The sequence below is a fragment of the Portunus trituberculatus genome, chromosome 35 (genome assembly GCF_017591435.1).
Source record: "Portunus trituberculatus isolate SZX2019 chromosome 35, ASM1759143v1, whole genome shotgun sequence".
Classification (NCBI taxonomy): domain Eukaryota; kingdom Metazoa; phylum Arthropoda; class Malacostraca; order Decapoda; family Portunidae; genus Portunus; species Portunus trituberculatus.
Window position 1 is genome coordinate 9256101 of NC_059289.1, and position 23221 is coordinate 9279321.

General features: G+C 36.9%; 1 protein-coding gene across 2 annotated transcripts in view; it reads left to right on the forward strand.

Moving 5' to 3' along the window:
- The window catches only part of LOC123513120 (protein kinase C-like), a 103347-nt gene extending 80792 nt beyond the window's left edge, over positions 1 to 22555 (forward strand). For both annotated transcript variants that reach the window (XM_045270001.1, XM_045270002.1), the window contains 6 exons: positions 11018 to 11172; positions 11495 to 11633; positions 13189 to 13377; positions 13697 to 13843; positions 14063 to 14247; positions 16281 to 22555. In XM_045270001.1, the coding sequence (XP_045125936.1) occupies positions 11018 to 11172; positions 11495 to 11633; positions 13189 to 13377; positions 13697 to 13843; positions 14063 to 14233 (801 nt within the window). In that variant the 3' untranslated portion in view covers positions 14234 to 14247; positions 16281 to 22555. The remainder of the gene's footprint in view (positions 1 to 11017; positions 11173 to 11494; positions 11634 to 13188; positions 13378 to 13696; positions 13844 to 14062; positions 14248 to 16280) is intronic.
- Positions 22556 to 23221: the final 666 nt, after the last annotated feature.

Below are 23221 nucleotides of genomic sequence, written 5' to 3' on the forward strand. Positions count from 1 at the left end.
GATACAATGAACTGGCAGCAGCAGTAAGGGAAAAGAATAATGAAAGGTCAGAAGAAGAAAAAAAGGCATTTTTTTTGGAGAATTCTAGGAGACAGGATAAGGAAATGGTATATAAACGAGAAGGAAGAGAAAAAAGTGGAACAAGTTTAACTAAAAATGATAAAGGCAAAAGATTAAAAATGATGTATACGAACATAGACGGGTTTTTATCAAGTAAACTAGAATTAAGAGATTACATAAATAAAGAAAATCCAGATATTGTATGCCTGGCTGAAACAAAACTAAATGAGGCCATCAAAATAGACTTGGATAATAGGTATAATGTATGGAGAAAAGGCAGAAGGGGTAAAGGAGGAGGAGGAGTCATGATAACGGGAGAGAACGGGATGGTGGATGACACAAAAAGTATGGCAGAACTATTAAATAATAAATTCCAGGAGGTCTTTAGTAAGGAATCCAAATATGAAAGGCCACAGGGTAATAGAGAGACAGTCTATATGAAAGAGATTAAAGTAACCAAGCTTGAAATAAAAGAGTTAATGAAGGAACTGGATGAAGAGAAGGCAATGGGACTGGATGAAGTCTCAGGCAGAATACTGAAAGAATGTAGGGAAGAACTAGCAAGTCCTATATACATCATAAAATGCTCAATAGAAAATGGAACAGTACCAGTAGAATGGAAAAGAGCTGAGGTGGTTCCCATATATAAGAGCGGAAGGAAGGAAGAACATTTAAATTACAGACCGGTGTCACTAACTAGTGTAATATGCAAGATGTGTGAAAGAATAATAAAGAAACAATGGATCGAGTTCCTTGAAGACAACAAATTGATAACAAATAGCCAATTTGGTTTTAGAAAAAGACGGTCGTGTGTAACTAATTTATTGAGTTTCTATTCTAGAATAGTTGATAGAGTACAAGAGAGAGAGGGATGGGTTGACTGTATTTATTTGGATTTAAAAAAGGCATTTGACAAAGTGCCACATGCAAGATTACTATGGAAGTTAGAGGAGAAGATGGCTTAAAAGGAAGCACATTGAGATGGATAGAAAATAATTTGTGGTGGAGAGAAATAAGGACGGTAGTTAAAGATATGAAGTCCAAGTGGAGAGCAGTAGAAAGCGGATTGCCGCAGGGATCAGTATTGGCACTAATACTTTTCCTCATTTATATTAACGACATGCCAGAAGGAGTGAACAGCTACATAAATCTGTTTGCAGATGATATGAAACTGTGCAGAGATATAAAGCAAAAGGAGGATTGTGAAATACTGCAAGAAGACCTAAATAAGATCTGTGAATAGAGTAAAAAGTGGGAAATGGAATTCAATGTGAACAAAAGCCATGTCATGGAAATGGGAAAGAGTGAAAGATGACCTGTGAGAATCAATGAGATGGGAGATGGAGTAGAACTGGAGAAAGTATAAAAGGAAAAGGACTTAGGAGTGACGATGGAAGAAAAAATCAACCAGTAAGCCATATTGGAACAGAGAAGGGAAAGAGGGAATCTGATACATGTTTATAAATTGATTAACGGAATGGACCAAGTGGATAATGAGAAACTGATCCTGAGAGAAGAATATGACATTCGAAGTACAAGATCGCATTGTAAAAAGCTGAGAAAGGGAAGATGTCTGAGAGATGTAAAAAAATATAATTTCTCACAAAGGTGTGTTGAGACGTGGAACAGTTTTGAGTGAAGAAGTGGTGTCAGCAATGAGTGTGCATAGTTTCAAAGAAAAATTGGATAAGTGTAGATATGGAGATGGGGCCACACGAGCATGAAGCCCAGGCCCTGTAAAACTACAACTAGGTAAATACACATGGTGCTGTCGCTCTGAGCATCAGCTGATCCCCACTACCTGTTTGTGTTTGCAGAGGCCTGGGCGAGTAGTGTAGGCTCGTGTTCATGAATACAGTGTTAGAGAAGCATGAGTAAGGAAGAGATTACATCTAAATGCAGGTATGAGACTTGGGAAAAAATGGAAGAAGAGGATGAATATGTTGATGAAGGTGAGAGGTTATTTGAAGGTTTTGATACGGCAAATACTTACCTATTTAAGAGAGTGTTGAGTATTGAACATAAATTGGATAAATGGATAAAGGAGAGTATGGGAATTAAATAGAATGAAGAACAGGAAAAAGAGTTCCAGAAATTGAAAGAAAGGATAAAAAGAGTGGAAGGAAACAAAGCTAAGCTAAGAGCAGAAAATGAGGAACTGAAAAAGGAAGTAGCTAAGTACAAGAAACAGATGGAAGAAGGACTCGGTAAAGCCGAGAAAGAAAAAGAGGAACTAAATGATCTATTAAACAAAGAAGAGGAAAGAGTAAAGGACGTGATTAAAAAAGAAGTACAAGCATTGAGAGTCCAAGATAAGAAAGACAAGGAAAATTTTCAGGAAGTGTTTCAAGAACAGTTAAAAGAAAGAGATGAGAATATGGCAAACAAAATGATAGGAGTCCTTAACCCTTTCAGTGCTCCGGACCATGATCGTGGCTTTGAGGGAAATGCCTCCTGTCCACGATCGTGGTCCCATACTTGACGAGTCACTGAATTAAACTATGCGCCTCCTGGCTGCTGCTAGTTGCCAGATGACATTCTCCCTCGACTCATGGGATGCGCCATCAGTTGCGTGGTAAGAAAAATATAGTCACAATGGCAGTAGAGTATCAGATGCCCCTTTTTTCACAATTATTTTTATTTTACGATGTTGCTAGTGGCTATTTGTGCATTTATTTACAGAAATAACAAGAGTAATGATCAAATCTTGTTGTTAGAGAGCAGATATGCCAGATATTATTCGTTTATTGGTAGTATATTGCGCGTGATATTACCATATATGGGCATGGGTATCCTCGCTCATGATAGTATGTACATCAAGAAAACACTCTGAAAATGTATTCTATATTATTTGTGTGGGCATAATGTATGCACAGGTGTGAAAACAATTACCCTAGCACATTCTGGAGCAGTTCTGAGCAACTGCAGTTCAAATCAGGTGGAAAATTCTGTGTAATTTTGTGAAAACACCTGCACAAGTTGCGTCGGAAAATAACCACCCGCTATGATAGCAATACTCAACAGCGCACAACATACCACCAGAAAGCCAACTTCCTATCATTATTGCACCACTTTCCAGAGTGGTAAAGACCTAGATTTTTTACAGTATTATGCATGAGAATATTGATTCTTTTCAATTTTGCAAACCTCAATTTTTCGGCTGAATTTGCGTCTCACAGACATGACCCAAAAACCTATATGCGCCCTGAAAGGGTTAAGAAAAAAGGAAATCTAGTAAGGGAAATTGCAGAAAAAAAGTGTAATTATTTTTGGTCTGAAAGAAAAAAATGTAAAATATAGACCAAGAAGGGAAAAAAGGAAATGAAATCAATCAGACCTACTAAAGAATCTAAATGATGAGGATAGACAGAACTTAGAAGAGGACGTAGAAGAAATTCACAGAATGGGACCATATCAAGAAGGAACAGTGAGACCAATTAAGATACTACTAAAATCACAAGCAGCAACAGAAGAAATACTATATAGAACGACAAAATTCAGAGAAACAGAAGGTTGCAAGGATATATATATATATATATATATATATATATATATATATATATATATATATATATATATATATATATATATAAAGAAAAATAGAAATGAGGAAGAAAGAAAGAGACACAATGAACTGGTGGCAGAAATAAGGGAAAAAAATAATGAAAGGTCAGAGGAAGAGAAGAAGGCATTTTTTTGGAGAATTTTAGGAGACAGGATAAGGAAATGTTATATTAAAGAGAAGGAAGAGAAAAATAGGAGCAAGTTTAACTAAAAATGATAAGAATAAGAGATTAAAAATGATGTATACGAACATAGAGGGGTTTTATCAAGTAAATTAGAATTAAGAGATTACATAAAGAAAGAAGAACCAGATATTGTATGCCTGGCTGAAACAAAATTAGATGAGGCAATAAAAATAGACATGGATAATAGGTATAATATATGGAGGAGAGACAGAGTTGGTAAAGGAGGAGGAGGAATCATGATGATGTTAAGGAAAGAGATGGTAGTAAACCAAGTGGAGTGTGGGGAAGGAAAAGCAGAAGTACTGTATATTGAGATACATATTAATAAAAAAGTCAACAATCATTGGATCATATGTGCCACCAAAAACAAATTCATGGACCAATCAAGAATATAAAGACATGATAGATGACACAATAAGGAGTCTAACGAGAATCATTAAAGAAAGGAGTAAAAGTGATATTAGTGGATTTCAACTGTAAGGAAGTGGAATGGAAAAATTATGAAAGTGGTATGGGGGAAGAAGCCTGGGGAGATATATTCTTGAATCTAATGATAGGTAATATGATGGACCAAAGAGTAAAGGAAAACACAAGATTTAGAGGAAACGATGAGCCGGTGAGATTGGACCTGGTTTTTACAAGGGGTATACAAATGAACGTTGATATTAGATATAAGTGCCCATTGGGAAAGAGTGACCATGTAATATTAGAAATGGATATAGAAGAGTGAAAGGAAGATAGAGACGAATCATACAAAGGAGACTGATTAAACTACAGAAAGGCTGATATTGAGAACCTCAAGAACTATTTTAAAAATGTTAACTGGGAGGAGATGGAAAAGTCAGAGAGGATGCAAGAGAAATATAACTTATTTTTGGAAATATACAAAACAGGAGTCAGGGAATATGTCCCGAAATATAGACCTAAAGAAGAAGGAAAGAAAGATTGATTTAACGAAAGGTGTGCTAGGGCAAAGGAAAAAAGAGATGGAGCGTGGAAAAGGCGGAGGAGAAATAGAAATCCAGAAAATAAGGGAAATTTCAAAGCAGTGAGAAATGAATATGCTAAGGTGAGGAAGGAAGAAGAAAAGAACTGTGAAAAGGACAGTGCCGAAAAATGTTCTACAGATTCATAAATGGAAAAATAAGGCAAAAAGAAGCAACAGAAAGGTTAAAAGGAGAGAACGGGATGGTGGAAGACCCAAAAAAATATGGCAGAACTGTTAAATAGTAAGTTTCAGGAGGTCTTTACTAAGGAATCCAAATTTGAAAGATCACAGGGTAATAGAGAGACTGTCTATATGAAAGAGATTAAAGTAACCAAGCTTGAAATAAAAGAGTTGATGATGGAATTAGATAAAGAGAAGGCAATGGGACTGGATGAAGTCTCAGGCAGAATATTAAAAGAATGTAGCGATGAACTAGCAAGTCCTATATACATCATCATAAAATGCTCAATAAAAAATGGAACAGTACCAGTAGAATGGAAAAGAGCTGAGATGGTTCCCATATATATGAAAGAAAGTAAGGAAGAACCTTTAAATTACAGACCAGTTTCACTAACTAGTGTAATATGCATGATGTGTGAAAGAGTAATAAAGAAACAATGGATTGAGTTTCTTGATGACAACAAATTATTATCAAATAGCCAATTTGGGTTTAGAAAAGGTTGGTCGTGTGTAACAAATTTACTGAGTTTCTGCTCTAGAATAGTTGATAGAGTACAAGAGAGAGAGGGATGGATTGACTGTATTTATTTGGATTTCAAAAAGGCATTTGATAAAGTGCCACATGAAAGATTACTGTTTAAGTTAGAGGAGAAGGGTGGCTTAAAAGGAAGCACATTGAGATGGATGGAAAATGATTTGAAGGGGAGAGAAATAAGGACGGTAGTTAAAGATATGAAGTCCAATTGGAGAGCAGTAGAAAGCGGAGTGCCACAGGGATCAGTATTGGCGCCAATACTTTTCTCATATATATATATATATATATATATATATATATATATATATATATATATATATATATATATATATATATATATATATATATATATATATATATATATATATATATATATATATATAAATGACATGCCAGAGGAGTGAACAGCTACATAAATCTGTTTTGGACGATGCAAAACCGTGCAGAGTTATAACACAAAAAAAGGATAGTGAAATACTGCAGGAAGACTTAAATAAGATCTGGAAATGGAGTAAAAAATGGGAGATGGAATTCAATGTGGACAAAAGCCATGTCATGGAAATGGGAAAGAGTGAAAGACGACCAGTGGGAATCTATAAGATGGGAGATGGAGTAGAACTAGAAAAAGTAAAAAAGGAAAAGGACTTGGGAGTGACGATGGAAGAAAACAATCAACCGGGAAGCCATATTGATAGAATTTTCAGAGAGACATAATTTGCTAAGGAATATTGGATTAGCATTTCACTACATGGACAAAGAAATGATGAAGAAATTGATAAGTACAGTAATACTAGATTGAATAACAATTTGGTTTAAGACATATAAAGTTAGACCAAAAAGATAAGATAAAAAAATGTTTAGCAAATGGGTTTGAATTTGCCGGGTGAGGAACTGAACACGGCAACTTCATTGTGATTGTGTCTAGCGCTCCTGGAGCTGGATCCAAGATTCTTTAACAACCTCCTGCCGTGAAATGGCTTCTATGAACGCTTGGAGGGACGGTGACGAGGTTGCTCTGAGGTTACTGGGAACCCCACCTCTGGAGGTGGTGTTACTGTCTTATATATGCATATATGTTCACAAAACTACATTTCTATTAGGTTTTTCAAACCTTGCCCTCAAGAAAGGATTGTTTTGTAATCCATAAAGTGAAATCTTACATGGAATACCAAAAAATAAAGCAGAGATGATGAGACACAGACGGAGACTCCAGCGACTTGGCAGCTTCTTCTTCTTCTTGTGACACAGTTGTCTTTCACCATGATAAAATTTGTTTTCAACCTCATTGCCTGATAATGGATATCATATCCAGTATTCATAACGTTCATGCCATGAGGATAACCTGGACTCTGTGGCACTGAGTGAAGTGAATTACTAATGAAATACTGCAATGGATATCATACTTAGATTCATATATGATGAGATAATGGACTGAGAGTGAGTGATAGTGAATTAAATGAAATACAGCGGTATTTCATTAGAAAAAGAGGAGTCCAGGTTATCATGGCATGAGGATATGAATAAAGATATGGATTTAAGAGGAAAAAGGAGTGAAACAAATTTAATATGTGAAAGACAAGAAAAAAAGGTCACAAGAAGAAGAAGAAGCAAGTGCTGTAGTCTCTGTGTGGGATCTCAAAATGAGGAAGAAGATCATAGATTACAAAACAATCTTGAGAAGGCTTGTAAAAAGAAAGAAATATATATATATATATATATAATATATAATATATATATATATATATAAAAAAATACACATGTGGTATGTTGGGGACCAGAGAAGATCATATTTCCATTATTTCCTATGGGAAAATTACATCCTCATAAGAATGAGAACAGCTTTGAATATCCTGTTCATTAAGTGGAGTATTTATTACTGTACTATAATAAGACCCAGATTGGAATATGCAGGAGTTGTGTGAACCTCTCATAAAAAGAAACACATAAGGAAGGAAGTTAGAGAGACTACAAAAAATGGCTACAAGAATGGTTCCAGAATTTGAAGGGATGACATGAGGAGAGACTAAAGACTATGGATCTACCAACCCTGGAACAGAGAAAGGAGAGAGGGGATCTGATACAAGTTTATAAATTGATTAACGGAATGGATCAAGTGGATAATGAGAAACTGATTCTGAGAGAAGAATATGACATTAGAAGCATAAGATTGCATAGTAAAAAACTGAGGAAGGGAAGATGTCTGAGAGATGTTAAAGAATATATTTTCCCGCAAAGATGTGTTGAGACTTGGAACAGTTTGAGTGAGGAAGTGGTGTAAGCAAAGAAAAATTGGATAAGTGTAGATATGGAGAAGGGAGAATGTAAAGAGGTTGTAAAACTACAACTAGGTAAATGTTGCTGGTTAAAAAAGATATAAAGGTGGATCAAGTGAAAGAAGGTATGGGAAAGGCAGAAGTGCTAAAGATCAGAGCAGAAACTAATGAAGGAAAAAAGAGGCACTACATAGTGGTGTACGTACCACCTAAGACAAATGCATGGTCAGTACAGGAATATGAAGAAATGATAAGTGATACAGGAACATGTCTGGAAGAAATGTTGGGTGGCTGTGAACGAACTATAATGATGGGAGATTTTAATTGTAAAGAGGTGTGTTGGGAGGACTGGTCAATGGAAGGATCAGAGACAACATGGGGAAATACACTATTGACACTGGCAATGGAAAATGTGTTAACTCAGTGGGTCAAAGAAGATACTAGGTTTGGAGGAGAGGGAGCATCGTCAAGACTGGACTTGGTCTTTAGTACAGAGCCAATGGTCATTGAGGAGATGAGGGTGGAGTGCCCTTTAGCAAAGAGTGATCATGCAGTTTTGGAGTTCAAGGTGATAGATGAAGAGAAATCTAGAAGAAATGAAGAATATAAAGTGGGAAGATGGAATTATGCCAAGACAGATTTTGGAAACCTAAAGAAATTCTTTCAAGAGACAAATTGGATGAAATTCAAGAGTGCTAAGGAGCAAATGAAAAGTGGAAGGAATTTATAAAATATACAAAGAAGGTGAGAAAAATTTGTACCAATAAGACAACATAGAGAAGTTGGAAAGCAGGACTGGTTTAACGATAGATGTGAAAAGGCTAGAACAAGAAAAGAGGATGCATGGAAGAGGTGGAGAAGGAAAAGACGGATTAAGCAGTGGGAAAGTTACAAAAGAGCAAGAAATGAATATGTGTTGATTAGAAGAGAAGAAAGAAAGAAACAAGAAAAGGATATAATTGATAAATGTAAAGACCAACCAAGGCTTTTTACAGACATGTGAACAACAACATCAAAAATAGAGAAAGTATTGAAAGTTTAGAAGTAAATGGAGTATGCAGTGAAGATCCCAGGAAATGGCAGAGGCTATGAATGGATGCTTTCGGAAGGTATTCACAAAGGAGACTGCTTTTGACAAACCACTGGTAATGGAACAGAAAGGGATTATGAAGGAGTTTCAAGTAACTGTGGAGGAGATCAAGAATATGATGGGGAGTTTAGAAGTGAGAAAAGCTGTGGGACCTGATGGGGTATCAGGATGGATTTTAAGAGAATGCAGGGAGCAACTGGCAGAAAAAGTTTGTGAAGTAATTGATGCCTCATTAAGGGAAGGTGTAGTGCCCCAAGACTGGAAAAGAGCTAACATTGTCCCAATCTATAAATCAGGTAACAAGAGAGACCCATTGAACTATAGACCAGTGTCACTTACAAGTGTGGTAGCTAAGATGTGTGAGAGGGTGGTGAAGAATAGATGGACAGACTTCTTGGAGAAAAATGACATACTTTGTGAGTGTCAATTTGGTTTTAGAAAAGGGCGTTCATGCACGACAAACCTGATATGTTACTATTCGAGGGTGATAGATGTAATACAGGAAAGAGATGGTTGGGCTGATGGAATATATCTGGATTTAAAAAAGGCCTTTGATAAGGTACCACACCGGAGACTGATCTGGAAACTTGAAATGGTAGGAGGAGTGCATGGCAGTTTACTAAAATGGATGGAAGACTTTTGGTAGGAAGAGAAATGAGAACAATAATTAAGGACAGACCATCAGAATGGGGCTTGGTGGAGAGTGGAGTTCCACAGGGATCAGTGTTGGCACCAGTAATGTTCGCGGTCTACATAAATGACATGGTGGATGGGGTGTCCAGTTATGTGAGCCTATTTGCAGACGATGCAAAATTGTTAAGAAAAGTGAGATGTGACAAAGATTGCGAACTACTCCAGGAAGACTTGGACAGAATATGGAAATGGAGCTGTACATGGCAAATGGAGTTCAACACGACAAAATGCAAGAAAATAGAGTTTGGCAAGAGTGAAAGAAGAATCAGGAGTATGTACAAGATAGGAAATGAAGACATAAAACCAGTCATGAAGAAAAAGACCTTGGGGTGACAATTACCAATGACCTATCGCCAGAGAGACATATAAACAAAATAATTGGAGAAGTATTGAACTTATTGAGGAACATAAGAGTGGCGTCGTATATTTAGATGAAGAAATGATGAAGAAAATAATTACTGCAATGATAAGACCAAGGCTTGAATATGCAACAATACAGTGGGCTCGAACTTAAAGAAACACATAAGGAAACTAGAGAAAGTACAGAGGGCTGCAACAAAAATGGTGCCTGACTTAAGAGATTTGACTTATGAAGACAGACTGAAAAGAATGCAACTTCCGACCCTGGAAAACAGAAGAGAAAGGGGAGACCTGATAGCAATATACAGAGTGATGATTGGCATGGAAAAATGGATAGGGAAGATCTGTGTATGTGGAATGAAAGAATGTCGAGAGGGCATGGGAAAAAACTAAAAATGGCCACTTATAGGAGAGATGTGAAAAAATATAGCTTCCCTCATAGAAGGGTGGAAGCATGGAATAGTTTAGATGTGGAAGTGGTCAACGCAAGGAATATTCATGATTTTAAGAAAAAGCTGGACATTAATAGATATGGAGACGGGACAACACGAGCATAGCTCTTTTCCCGTATGTTACAATTAGGTAAATACAATTAGGTAAATACACACACTGGTGTTTAAAGGATAGGTATTGATTTTCAGTATCTGAAGCTTAAAGGAAAAAAGAGCAGTAGATGAAGAGAATTTGTGAAATAACTCATTAAACATTATTGCACCAGATTAAGAAGATCAATTTATATTATGAATTGTAAGGGTTGGCTTAGATTTCATGTAGTCTGAAGAATTGAACGTGATGAGGCAGTTCATGTTTCTAAAATTTTTATCACATAAAAGCATTACATAACAAAAGTATTAGTAGATTTATTGAATAATAAAAGTATTAGGAGATTTAATGAATAACAAAAGTGTTTATAGATTTATTGAATAACAAAAGTATCAGGTTTATTGAACAAGAAAAGTATTAGATTTAAAAAATTGTGATTGTTAAAAATATGCACTTTAGTTTTTCTTGCAGTTATTTCTTTTTCTTAAGAACTGATTGTTAGAAGACTGAACTCTGCCTAATTTCAGTTTTCTTGTTTGTTTGCAGGACCGATTGTTCTTTGTGATGGAGTACGTGAATGGAGGTGATCTCATGTTCCAGATTCAAAAAGCCCGAAAGTTTACAGAGCCAAGGGCAAGATTCTATGCTGCTGAAGTCACGTTGGCTCTACAGTTCCTTCATAAAATGGGTGTTATTTACAGGTGAGTCCAAGACTATAGTGAAAAGAAACTTATTCCTTTATTATTTCAGCTTTTTCTATAAAAAAAAACATGACATTCTTGATAATCTGATGAGATCTAAAGACAGATGAACTAGACCATAATTGGTAATTCATACTCTTGATATGTTAAGGCATGAAGAGGTAGTTCATAACTTACCATGTACTATTTCATACAAGAAGATATGTGTTCATTAGATACAGGAAAGTTTCTGACGCTTTAAGAGGCATTGCATTGCATAACCTACTTCATATGTGAAGCAAGTTGTGTTCATTGAGTACAAGAAAGTTTGTATTTCTTGCAGGGATTTGAAATTAGACAATATTCTTCTTGATAGTGAAGGCCATTGTAAGATAGCAGATTTTGGCATGTGCAAGGAAGGTATCAAGGACAGTGTGACAACCTCCACCTTCTGTGGGACTCCAGACTACATAGCTCCTGAGGTAAGGCAATGTTGTGTGTGTCTGCTGTTCTCATTGTGGTAAATATTTATCCTTATTGTTTTCTATTGACCTATTCAATCTTAACCTCTTCAACATGGTGACGCGTATTTTCCTCATTGGGGCGCTCCAGACACATCTGATGATGCACATATTACGTCATGGCTGCTTTCTGTTAAGATGGTGTGTTCTTTTTCCCGGATACTGTATGAGATCTTTCAGAATGTAGGTCATTTATAATGTGATGGCATACTTAATTTTCATCATTATTATAAACGTGTATGATTCGCTTATACCAGGATAAGTATTGATCTGTCATACTGGAAATAATTCTATTTTATTTGTTATTTTTATTTTTTTATGGTACAAATAACTTAGTTTACCATAAAAAATTACATTTTCTCTCTTGTCATCTTCAGAAAATGGCCCTAAGAAAGCAAACTAATTTTTTCTCCAAAATTTGCATGAGCTTATCTCTTAATGTACGTACCTATTATGAAAACTTTTTATCATCATTATTTCTGCAGCAGAGAGAGAGAGAGAGAGAGAGAGAGAGAGAGAGAGAGAGAGAGAGAGCTGCCTCTGAGTCAGGTATCTCCCCACCTCGACCCAGTCTGGATATGACGCCAGGAGCTGTTTTTTGTTGCCTGGAGTGAAGAGGTTAAGGACAGCCAGAAAGATAAACTGCTCTTAACATGGAGATTAGGGTGAATAAATTGATAGATATATGTAATTTTTTGTTGTGCAGCTGAGTAAAATTATTATTTGCTTATAACTTGTATTGGAAGATGTGTAGATTTTTTTTTATCTATTCTATCTATTTGTTTATTATTTATTTGTAAAAAAAAAAAAAAAAGGATGTGTCTTCAAACATTCTTATTTAAAGTGTTCAGGTCATAAGAAAGAGGAAGTACAGAAGCAGACAGGGAGTTCCAGAGTTTACCAGGGAAAGGAATGAATGATTGAGAATTCTACTAATTAATTTTTCTATTAGAGATGTGGACAGAATAGGAATAACAGAAAAAAGATAATATTATGGTCCTCATTCATCCATTGTTGTCATTTTAATTAAGTGTGAAGGAGAGAGAGAGGGAATCCTTATTAGAGTGACATTATGATTGTATTAACCAGTAGGTAGAGAGAGCAAGGTGTGTGTACAGGATACTATGTCAAGGTGTATTTCACTGTGACTGTTGGGGTTTAAAGGTGGGAGGGTGAGAGGGCTGGTGTGTGCAGCAATGAGGTACAAGGAGAGAGACTAGTGACAGCTTCTATCTTGTTATACGTTGGTCATCACAGCAGATAGATACACAGAAAATGACAAAATGAGACTGCAGAAGAAAGAAAAAACATATTGAGAAGATATTCTTCAGTGACACTGTATTCTCTTTAACTCATTCACTTGCTGACTGCACTAAGAACCTAACCAACTGATTTTGAAAGAGTTGGAGTGTGGAGCCATGTGGATTGGTGGGCTCTTAGTGTCTTGATGTATGAGAGTATACTGTATTGTGTTACCTCACTTACTTTTTAACTGCACCAAGAGCATCTTCCACAGATTCTGAAAGAGTTGGATTATGGGGCTAGTGTGGATTGGTGGGCTCTTGGTGTCCTGATGTATGAAATGATGGCAGGACAACCACCCTTTGAAGCTGATAATGAAGATGATCTGTTTGAAAGTATTCTTCATGAGGAGGTTTTGTATCCGGTGTGGCTTTCCAAGGAAGCGGTCTCCATTCTGAAAGGAGTAAGTGTTGACTTGTCAGTGAAATAAGTCATATATAAGAAATTATAGATGGTGGTATAACAACTTGTCAATACGTTAGTATGCATGGCTTTCAGATTGACCGTTTTATGATTATAATTTTGATCCAACAGCTAATTAAGTTTTTGACCCTTTGGAAGTAAAATCTTATTCTATTCTTTATCACATTTTCAAATACCACACTGTAGTCTGCTCATTGTATCTTTGGTGTTATGGAAGTTTGGATTCTCATTGGCTTTCACATGCATTTATTACTTCCTATATGCTTTAATTCCTTTACTCATTTTGTTGTGCCATGCAGTTCATGACTAAGGAGCCGTCAAGGCGGTTGGGTTGTGTGGTGGAACGTGGTGGAGAGCAGGCCATCAGGAACCACAAATTCTTCCGTGACATTGATTGGGAAGCTCTGGAGCAGCGCAAAGTGAAGCCACCATTCACACCCAAAGTTGTAAGTAGGGCATTGATTCTGTAGCTTGTTTTCTTCCTTCACAATGTAATAATGAAATATTCTGATAAACCATACTTTGAGTTATCAAATACTTATATTAACACAATTTTAACCAAACGATGAATTGCTCATGTGTACTGTTTGGATATGGAAAAATCAAACATGCTATACATAGGATACCAAGAAAGTTACACAGGAGAATGTTGTTGCGCTTTACAGAAGGGACGCAAAGATGCTGTGAACTTCGATGCAGAGTTTACAAAGGAAGACCCTGTTTTGACACCAATAAATCAAGAAGTTGTTCGTGCTATTAACCAAGATGAGTTTAGAGGCTTCTCGTGTATAAACCCAGCTTTCAAACCAGCAGCAGCTGCACCCTCTCAGGCCTAAAGAAGTGCAGCAGAGTAAGTTTGATTCTATTTTATATTATTTTGTTGTAACTTGATTTGTAGAAAATCATTTGTAATTTGAATGGTGCTTTGGTAAATCTTAAGCATATTAGTAACAAATTGTCAGCAGCTGGCCTATACTATGGAGGAGACTGCTCAGGTTCAAGATAAATAGATTGATAAGTAAATACATCTATGTACATGGTACAGACACTCAACCCTCAGCTGTTATAGAGTGAGACAGTGGCAGTAGTTGTCCTGCAGACAACATCTGGTGTATGGTGTGTGTGCCCAAAGACCTCCACTGCTGTAGTGTCTTGGACAACAGCACAATTATTGGGTGGTAAGCCCAGGACTCAGCTGCTTTTTAATTTGCAACAAACATGATCTGGTTATATGTTGTGGAAATTTTTATTGTTTAAAGGATTTTAAAATTATGATGAACATTTCATTATCTGCCAAGAAATTTTCAGTCATGATGGTGGTTGTTCATTTGGAAATATTAAATTTTTATGAGATGTTTAGTGTGATGTAGAACCCTCAATAACAGAGGGTTGAGTGAATAGATACAAGATTGGATATATATATATATATATATATATATATATATATATATATATATATATATATATATATATATATATACATACAGGTAACTCGATTTATGCGATAGATGTGTTCCAAGAGGCATCGCATATATCAAAATTCGCATAAAACAAACTTGTAATTCTCATAAGAAACAATAGATAATAAGGGGGATGCAGGATGTGGTCCAAAAAAGTTAGAACAAAATACTCTATTTATTTGGCTAAATTAACATGCTGGGCTAAATCGCGTATAAGCAAACCAATCTCGCAAATTTAATTAATTATAATATTTTTTCGGTCGCGTATTAACAAAAATGCGTATATTGAACACAGGTAAATCAAGAGTTACCTGTATATATGTGTGTGTGTGTGTGTGTGTGTGTGTGTGTGTGTGTGTGTGTGTGTGTGTGTGTCTCTTGTTGAAGTCTATAGCAACTTGAGCATTATTTTTTTTTGAAAGGACAAGGTTGAGCCTTGTGTCATATATTACAAGTCATGCAAAACAGCTGTTTCCCTCCAGTGAGCCCCTTGCAGGAAGTAAACATTGTGTACCAACACAAATGCACTGTTGATGACTGTAGTCATCTAAATTCAAGGTACATCAGCTTCACAACTACAGCCCTGTTAAAAAGGATCACTGCTCACCTCCAAGATGGCACAATATGCCGCCACTACGTCAGCGAGCACGACATCGTGCTCAAGAGAAAGCACATGGAGCAAAACACTGAAATCCTCGAAAAAGTTAACAACATCAAGAGACTCAGGATGATGGAAGCTACGCTCATATATTTAGTGAAACCTACTATCAACATCCAACAGTAACCAGAAGTTTCTCTGCCCTCCAAACATTAGCCCCAGCCAAGCTGCAAGCTGATTGGCTCTCACAGCCCCATACACCTACTGCATCCGCCACGAGTAGTCATAAGATGTTCTACCTGCCCAGTCTTCTCACTCTTCTGAAGATGGTCCAGGCAGGACCGAAAGACATCTCGAGAGCAATATGGATTTTGGCGCACTCCTCCAGAATCTACAAGCAGACAAATGCACCCTTGTGCAAAAAATACAAAAGCTCCTTTCAAAAAAGAATAATGCTCAAGTTGCTATAGACTTCAACAACACAAGCATACTCAACAGCCTCCTGCCACCCCCCTAAAAAAAAAAAAAAGAAAATTATATATATATATATATATATATATATATATATATATATATATATATATATATATATATATATATATATATATATATGGTAGAAGATCACTAATAATTGAAAGCATATCATCAGCCTTTCAACCCCACCATAAAAGGGAAAATGTGAACATTAAACAAAAATGATGATGATATATATATATATATATATATATATATATATATATATATATATATATATATATATATATATATATATATATCCATGTTTGTTTTATTCTAGAGGAGCTCACTCAGACTTTCACTTTTCAGGTACAAAGTACCATTGTCTTCAAGAATGATGGTATGCCAAATTTGGAAAGCCAGAGTTTTCTATCATTGGAGGCTACAAATTAACAAAGTGATCAAAGCTATATAAACAAAGAATGATTTTTTTAACCCTTTTAATTGCACAAAAATTTTGATGTCAATAAGCACAACAAAGAATGGATGCATCATATTCTTTTCTCATCCCTGACAAATGAATTCATAAAGATTTATGGAAATAACTGAAATTGTGAAAGTTTTATTGATTTTTATTATTTTAAGAGAGAGAGAGAGAGAGAGAGAGAATATTTCATGAAAGAAAATTTTATTTATTCATTTTTTTTTTTTTTGTGTGTGTAAAGTATAAGATAAATTTTTATTACAGATGTTACTATTTACTATGATGCACTTTTTTAGTGCATCATGTTTTGCAAATATTATACGGAATAAGTTAAAATGAAGAATATTACAAAAAAGAAGTGACCAATTGTTATTTTATTTATTTTGCTTGTTTCTTATAATAGTGTTAAGAATGGAAATGTCTGTCGATGTCTCTCTGCATGAGGGAACAAAATTTGATGGCGTTTTGACATTATGAATACTTTTTGACCAGTAGATAGGAGTCAGGTATATGTATGATTTGAATTAAAGAGAAGTAAGAGTACTTTAAACAAAACCTGGAACATGTTTGGTATCTGTAATGCCAGGTTTATAATGATGAAGTAAAGTGCTCCAACTCATTCAGCACTGCTAGTCTGATGCCTGACGTTAGGACATGACAAGTTGCACTTGGGGGCAGAACAAATGAAGAGGGTTGTGTCATTTTTTAAGATTATTGTCTTCATGTGGAAATACTGTGTAGTGATATATTTATCTTGGTTATTATAAAAGCATATTGCTAAAAAAGTGGTGCACAAAGAATGGATTGAGTATCTTTAGAACACTCACAGCCACTGAAGTCGTCTGTTGAGGAAGATTTGAAAGTGCAGTAGTGTTCAGTCTACTGTCTACCAGGAGGCCACAGCAACATTAGTAGGCAAATATATACTCAGGTGCAGAAAACACACTATTTAAAGGTTCTTACCTTTTGCATTTGTTCATCCCAGGCTGCAACAGTGGGCTTGCTTATTTACCAATGCAAGTTCACATGTGAAGGGATTAGTAGGTATTTAGTACTTGGGTACAGTATTTTATTTATGTGAAATGAGAAAATGGAGTTTACTACAAGGTGCACATTATTTAATTATTGTAATGCTGATCCCTTCACATATCTACAGAAACAGTAGTGGAGGATTTATACTATTGTAGCCAATGTGACAGTAATATGCTTTTTGTAGTTTTGAAATGACATACAACTGTGGTATGTCTAATTATTACTAAACTTCCTCAGCATTAAGATTGAGGGTGCAGTTCAAGAGCTATTATAAAAAGATATTTATGAATTAATATTCAGGATAGAACAGATTAAGGTCCACAATGTGATGAATGATCATATGAACTCAGATCACTAATGAATTTCACCATCAGAAAAAGAAAAAAAGAAAAGAAGAAGCAAGCAAGCAAGTAAGTTCCAATTGAGATATAATGACCTTACATGATACAGGAAACCAAAAAGATGATGTACGTACACATATGTGCAAAATTCTCCGTGCAGAGTAGAAGGGGAAGAACCCCTTACCTATCCCACCTCACCCCTGAATGTTGGTGTGTGTTTGAGCATATGTGTCAAGTAACAGGTGGCGATGGTGTGAGTGTCGCAGCCTTGAGAGTTTTCCCTGCTGATTCACAGGCCATTATTATTCAATTAACACATCATGTAGTATCTTCCCCCAATGTTACAGCACCATACACCAGTCTTTGGGTGTGGAATATTCATAGATAGACAAAAAAGCATGTATCATTCATTAGTTTTGATTAACAATGAATGTGACAAAATTAGGTTCCCTAAATGATACGAATCATAGTATCTGTCAATAGGAGAGTACCCAATCTCGTGAGTTTTCAGTGTTGGCTGGCTGGTTTAATTCAGGAGTGGGTCAGCTTCATCTCACGGTATAGAGGTGTCGTCTCAAAACACTATATTGCAATGTATCTATTGATTTACCATGCTTTTTACTCCTAGTATTTTTCTGTTGTTATTTTGCTATGGTATTTCTTTATAGTTACCTTAGTTTATGCGACCAGCATCATTATATAGAGCAAAATATAGTTGCTGGGTGTACCAAGCTCTTTAATTTTTAGAGACTTTATATGGCACAAAATCTTAACACACATTTCACCTCACCTCTGCAGAGGTTAATGGTTCACAAGGAAAGTATACAGTTATTATTATTATTTTTTTTATGAGAAAAAAAGAAAATTTGCAGCCAAGACCAAAATAGCCCGAGGATGCTGCAGTGCTTTTATTACTGTATTCCTAAGCTGTGTCTTGCTATAGCCTGAACATGGTATGCCCTTAGACTAAATATTACTAGTCAGGATGGCTACTGTCCATTAGCTAGGTCTCTGTTAGGTCTCTGTGACGTTGAACAGGTCTATGCAGAATGAATTGGTTGGCAATAGACAATCTTATTTTCAGGCTTTGATTTCTATGTTATGAAAATAAACTCATTTATGGGACTTATATGTTCATGGTTTCTTGTAGTCTACTTTCTAACCTAGAAGGAAAGAAAAATATCATAATAACTTTGAGTTATCAATTGAGTAACTAAGCAATTTTTGTTCCGGGGATTGAGATGGTATAAAAAAAACACACTGCATGGTTATATCCTTAATTTTACTATTGAGGCATTTATGCCATAGGTATGTGTCTAAAAATTTATTTTAATGTATTGGTATGTGATAGTAGAATATTAAAAAATCTAGGATATCCAGTTGACCACCTTTTCTGTGAAATATTGCAATATCTGGTGAATCTGGCAGCCAAAATACGAGCTTGGGTAGTCTTCTATTTTATATGTTTTTACTATTTGATATGTGTAAAATCAAAGAATACAGACACATTCTGACCCATTGTGTTCAGAAACATGCACCAAATGGCATCTTAGTTGTTGTGCATTGCTTTGTTGCATCTTTCTGAATGAGTAAAAGTCCTGGCTTGGGTTTAGAATTGTGTTGCACCACTGATGCTGCGACCTGTCACCAGTCTGTCTTCAGTCAATCTTCCAGTGGTTCATGCTTTTCTGTTATTTTTTTTTATTTATTTATTTATTTCATTGGGTAGTGTGATGTTATTGTTGTGATGTGTGGACAGCAGAGTGCAGGGCAAGTCTCCCCCAGTATCTCTCGATACTTCTCTGCCCCGTACTGGTGTGTGTCCACGGAACCTAACCCTGATCTTTACGTCTGGCCTGCTCCCCTTGGCATGGCCAGAGGCAGAGATCCAGGCTGCATGTCAGTGAGCCGCTGGGGGCCCGGGTCCAGTCATGAGTGAGGCCCCCAGCTGGCAAATTCAGTCATTCTTGTCATCTGCCTTATCGTCTTTCGCACAAAGAAGGAAATAAGTTGTGACTGGTGAGTGAGCAACGTGGAGGACACTCAGTTATCCGTCTCCCCCAGGTGGCTGATGCCACTGTGATTGCTGAGTGCCTCAGTCCACACTCTTGGCCTGTGCAGCACAAACTGTGCCTGCTGTCTTTGTGTGCAATACTGTTTGGCCCTGGGTCAGAAGAGGTCCTGTTAGTCACTCCTGACTCCTAGGCCAAGCTTGGCACAGTCTCCTGTGCTGCATCCACCTCTGCACACCCACCACCAAGGCAGTGTTCTCCAATCATTCTTGACTCATTACCATATCTCATAGCCCAGAAAATAATATTGGTATTGCATCAAGGCCAAAGATAGTAGATAATGTACTGGTAGAAAAGAATCAAATCTTGTAGTGTGCAGTTTTGCTGTCCCCATTGTTTGTTGTTGTGGTCAAAATCTGCATTGTTAGGTAGATAGATGTCTAATGAGCTGCTAACAAGCCAGCACAGCCAGGAATGTTTGTTTGTTTGCAGTGCAGCAGACGGTCATGGGCAGATAACCTGCAGCCACCTAGTATGTCATTAAAGGCTCCACCCAAGTAGCTGGGCCAGTGTATTGCACCTACCACCCAGCTAGACCAGTTACACTGTTAATGATAGCCTCTCACAAGTGTACTAGCTTCTGAGAGACTACAAAAGAGACCAAGCATCCTGGTCAGGTGAGAAGTGCTTTTTTGTTCTTTGCTGTAGTCCGACTTTTGAGTGGCTACTGCATGTTCCAAGCTGGAAATACTTATATGCACAGCAGAAGCAACTCTGTTTCTCTGCTGTTGCTCTAGTTGGCCTGCTTGATTAAAAGTGTAAGCAAGCAGTGTGCCCACCAATAATGCTATGTAGAAATCACTTTGTGTTCATTAGAATTGCAGTCAGTAACATTTACTCTACAGTGTGCAGTGGAAAGTGGCTTTCCATCACACCGTCAGAGTGGTCACTGATAGCCTGGTGAGATTCGGAAACTGGACTAAATATTTCCTGCCACTGTTATTGAATTCTATCATCTAGAATGAAGTAATCTGTGGTAGAATTATACTCAATATGAAGGACTTTATTAATGTCCTTTCATAAAGTCTTTGAAGATACTAATAAAGTATCTAGAATGTCTGCCTACCCTTACAATATCATATGTGACCGTCAAGAGGTGAAGAGTGTTCTATTATTATACTGCCACTCCCTCATCCTTGCCAGGTCTCAATAGAGGCAGGCACTGTAAACCAAGAGACCCTGCCCTGCTACTTCAGGCTGTGCTGCTGCCATAGGCTGAAATCTTACAGAAGTTATTGATCGTTTATCAAAATATTTGATGCAAGCTTTTATCTTAAATCTGCTTTTTATTACACTCATTCAAAGAAATTTGTGTACCCAGTCATGCCAATTGGCCATTAATACATAGAATGGACACATTTTACCTAGCTTTCAAAGTAGGGCCTTATAGCAGAGGATGCACTGTTATAAACTTCTGTAAGCATAAAACAAGTTGTATTGGTAGCATTTCAGAGGGACAGTAGCTGCAGGGAGAAGTTGCAGGACTGAGATACCCTGTGAAACCCTGACTTACCACAGTCCGGCTTAAAGTAGGGCCCAGCGTGTTGGGCTCGACTCACCCTAGGTCGTGACTCACAGTGATTATCAGTATTCTTCCCTTCCTCATCATCTGGGTGCTCTAGGGTAGGGCTGGTGCACAAAACAAATGCTGTGTACAAAGTATTTCACTAGGATATGTTCTTTCTGTATGCATTTGCAATCTGGTAGGATCATCATTCCTTCCCACCCTTTCTTATATTCCTCAAGTCCTATTCACCATGGTGCTTGTCTGCATACAGCACCTCTGGGGAAACATATATAACTGGATAGAGCACCATATTCTTGAATTTATTTCTTCCCTGTTCCAATTAAGAGCACCCAGCCTATGTTGGATACACAACACCTCATCCCTATCCCTTGTAACCCCACCCTGTAATACAATCATCCATGTTGTCATTGGTATTGTACTTAATTGCATTTTCATAACTTTAGTTTGGATCTTAAGCCAAAGAGATTGATGTTAGCTGTAGATTGATAGACATTTTAATAGATAAATGAATTGTTCCCATAACTATTCTATTTGTAAATGTTGGTCTGAAAGAAGGAGTGGATGTTGTGTGCATGTTTACTGCTGAGCTGTGGTGAGTTGGATGGGTGTGAACAGGTTGGGTGTTGAGATGCAGGTTACAGGTGATAAGATGGAACTTGTGTCCCAGTCATACATGAGGGAACACCACCGAGCCCCAAGCAGTTTTGATTTTTGAGAATTCTGCTTCTTGCCATTTCTGCATCTCATAATTGGTGCAGAGGAGCAGATAATGTCATCCCATTACAGATAGCCACCCCAAGTTCTTTTCAGATCACCCCTGACCTCAGTTCAATATCTTTCCTGAGCCTGTAAGTGGCATGATTGAACCTTCAGCCTATTTTCTTCCCTCAAGGAGCCTTGAGTCTAATGCCCAGCTTCTTCTGACATATATGATCCCCAATGTTGTCTCTTGGTGACTATGCCTGAAGGAAGGTCACCAGGAAGCACACAGCAACAGTGCTGACCTCTTCAACCCATGGACTACTGTGCCAAATTTTCTTTCACTTCAAACATCACTGTGCTCGTTTGTATAATATTCTAATTACTGTAAAATGTCAATGGGTATTTTTTGTCTCCCTAAAGAATACTTATGTCTTTCTCTCAGCTGACTGTATGAGAAGCGTGATATAAATATATTTAAGTGTTCACTTGATTATTTTATATCCTGTTGTACATTTTGTAATGAAAATGATGATTGATTGTTGTAGATACAATGAGAGCAGCCAATCTAATAAATCCCAGGAAAACAAGACTCAGTGATACCAAAATAACTAAAAGAAACAAGAGACAATGACTGAGTTAGAGGACAGACCAATCTATAGATATATTTAAGAGGTTGGAAAAAAAAAAAAAAATTGTGGATGGGATGTGAACAGGCACATTGGGTACTACCATAGTACAGACATCCCGTCACCTCTCTCAGCTGGTGTGGTTGGGGATTGACAACGATCACCAATCAACCAGATGTAGGTACACTGTTACTGTTACTAATATCGCGAAAGAACTCTCGCCCCAACCTCCCCCTTTGAATTGTAAAAATATTGGGACTGATTGATTGGTTGATACATTTATTGCTGCATTAATAATTGAATACAGCAAAGAGAGAGAGAGAGAGAGAGAGAGAGAGAGAGAGAGAGAGTTCTATCATATACACACCCACACGTTCTAATAGTGTAACAGAGAGAGAGAGAGGTTGAAGGAGGTAGAATAACAGAAGGCGGCATGATGTCACAAAAGTGAAGCCAGCGAGCTATTGGTCCGCTGCTGTCCCTACACACTTACAACCAAAACATTGCCGACCACAGTGAAAATAC